This window comes from Echinops telfairi, unplaced genomic scaffold, assembly GCF_000313985.2.
Source record: "Echinops telfairi isolate 266 unplaced genomic scaffold, ASM31398v2 ScPeMD7_7424;HRSCAF=8462, whole genome shotgun sequence".
Taxonomy (NCBI): Eukaryota; Metazoa; Chordata; class Mammalia; order Afrosoricida; family Tenrecidae; genus Echinops; species Echinops telfairi.
The window spans coordinates 88,803,301-88,805,253 of NW_022111324.1; the positions used below are offsets into that span (position 1 = coordinate 88,803,301).

General features: G+C 46.4%; 1 protein-coding gene across 1 annotated transcript in view; it reads left to right on the forward strand.

The window, feature by feature from the left end:
• The first annotated feature begins 1,369 nt into the window (after positions 1-1,369).
• Positions 1,370-1,953, forward strand: part of TSNAX (translin associated factor X) — a 54,069-nt gene continuing 53,485 nt past the window's right edge. The window contains exon 1 of the mRNA XM_004712173.3: positions 1,370-1,516. Coding sequence (XP_004712230.1) covers positions 1,501-1,516 — 16 coding nt within the window. The 5' untranslated portion in view covers positions 1,370-1,500. The remainder of the gene's footprint in view (positions 1,517-1,953) is intronic.

The window sequence follows — 1,953 nt, forward strand, 5'->3', positions numbered from 1 at the left end:
TTGGAAGATGTACAGCCTGAATGTTGCCGAGAATGGCAAGACTTTGTATCACGTACCTCAGACATGTTATCAGGAGGGACTCGAAAAGGACACCAGCAAAAAAGGAGAGGACCTTCAATGACATGGTTGACACAAGTGGCTGAAACAATGGGCTCAAATTTAGCAATTATGAGAATGATGCTTGTATACAGGGTTGCTTTGAGTAGGAACCCACTGATGGCACCTAACAACTATAATAAAATGCTCACAATTTAGTGTTGCGCACTTATAATTACTATTAACCTTTTTCTGCTGTAGGGTATGGTTGGAGGATGGTGAGAAAATAGATAAATGTATAGAAAGGAAAGCTTAATTAGGCACTGGGGAAAGTAGAGAATAGAATTATTTGAAGACCACTGTTTCTGTGGCTTAGTGGTTAAGCATTGGGCTGCTAACTGAAGGTTTAGCAGTTTGAAATCACCAACTGTTCTACCGGAGAAACATGAGGCTCTCTACTCCAGTAAAGATTTACAGATCCATCTGTTCCTATAGAATCGCTAAGAGGCAAAATGGACACGATGACAGTGGGGTTGGTAAGTTTCAGTGCACAGGGATGAAATAGTTGTGATTATAATTAATGTTACTGAATCCTACACTTGAAAAGGTTAAAATGTAAATGCTTGTTATATATTATTCTTATTATAACATTTTTTTTTAAACACAGGAATTGTTAAGTCTCAGACAAAGGAGGGTAGAGGATGAAGATGTATAAGGCAGGGGGAGAAAGTGGGTATTTATTTTAGCAGAGAAAATAATTTACTTATAATTTGCATCACTTAAAGCTCCTGTCGTCACCTCAGAAATGGAAAATTAAAAGCAAAACTAGAAACAAACTTAGGCCGGTAAGATCCCTTTGGTCGAAGACCTCTTCAGTAAGACCTGGAGGAATCTATTCTAAATCATCATTCCAATCACCACGCGCGGCAGGCAGGTTCCTCCGCGCGAACCACAACTCCCGTGTCGCCCCGCGCTAGAGGCGGGGCTTACCCTGAAGGAAAGTTAAGGCGTTCTACAGGGGTTTTGAGAGAAAAGCAGTCACGCACATTCCTCACCGCTTTTACACTGTCACACAAATCTCATTTATGCGGGCCGCGTCGCCGTCATTTTAATAGCGTTTGCCGTCTGCAGTGTAGTTAGAGTCTCTGTCTTCAGGCACAGCATCGGACAGCCGTGAAGACACGAGGCTCGAGGACCCTCGTGACTCGAGGGCACGCTGGGACGAAGCCAGCCTCAACGAGCGGAGGCGGAGCGGAGGCCGGAAGTGCGTGTGAGCGGCGACGGGGGGCGGGGCTTGGGCTGCGGCGGCGCTTTTCCGAGTAGTCGGGCGACGTCAGTCGGCTGCAGTTTCCGTTCGCTGCGCTCTCCTCCCGGGATTTGGTTCGTCACCGTAGATCGGCTTCTTCCGTTCCCAGTTCGCTCCAGGCTTTCATTGTCAGCTCATCCCACCAAGGCCTGGACGACATGAGCAACAAAGAAGGTGAATCCTGAGCTATTCGGCGTAGTTTACTCAGGCTGCCCCTAGCCTTTCTCGGGGGTTTGGCTTCTTACCCTTCAGGGATGTCTGCCTGCCCTTCCTCACAGGCTAGTTAGTAGTGGCGGCGGCGGCGGCTGTGGGTGCTTTCCTCTGTCAGATTAGCATTATTTATGTCCTTTATTTTCTCAAGTTTTTGAACCGTAATGTTAACGGATTTCAGTGATTGCTCCACCTTGTGCCAGTCTGAGGAACCAGTTGGGAGGTCTGGGTGAGGCGAAGTTACGATTTGGAGGAAAAGAAAAGCTTAATTTCTATTTTGTTTTTCCCTGAAAAAAAAGTCTCAGTTGAGGGCCCATGGGTGTCTAGTTTTAAAGGAAGGGATTTGCCTATATTGTTTTGCCAGTTCTTGGTGATGGAAGAGTCTTATTACAACTCCCCCC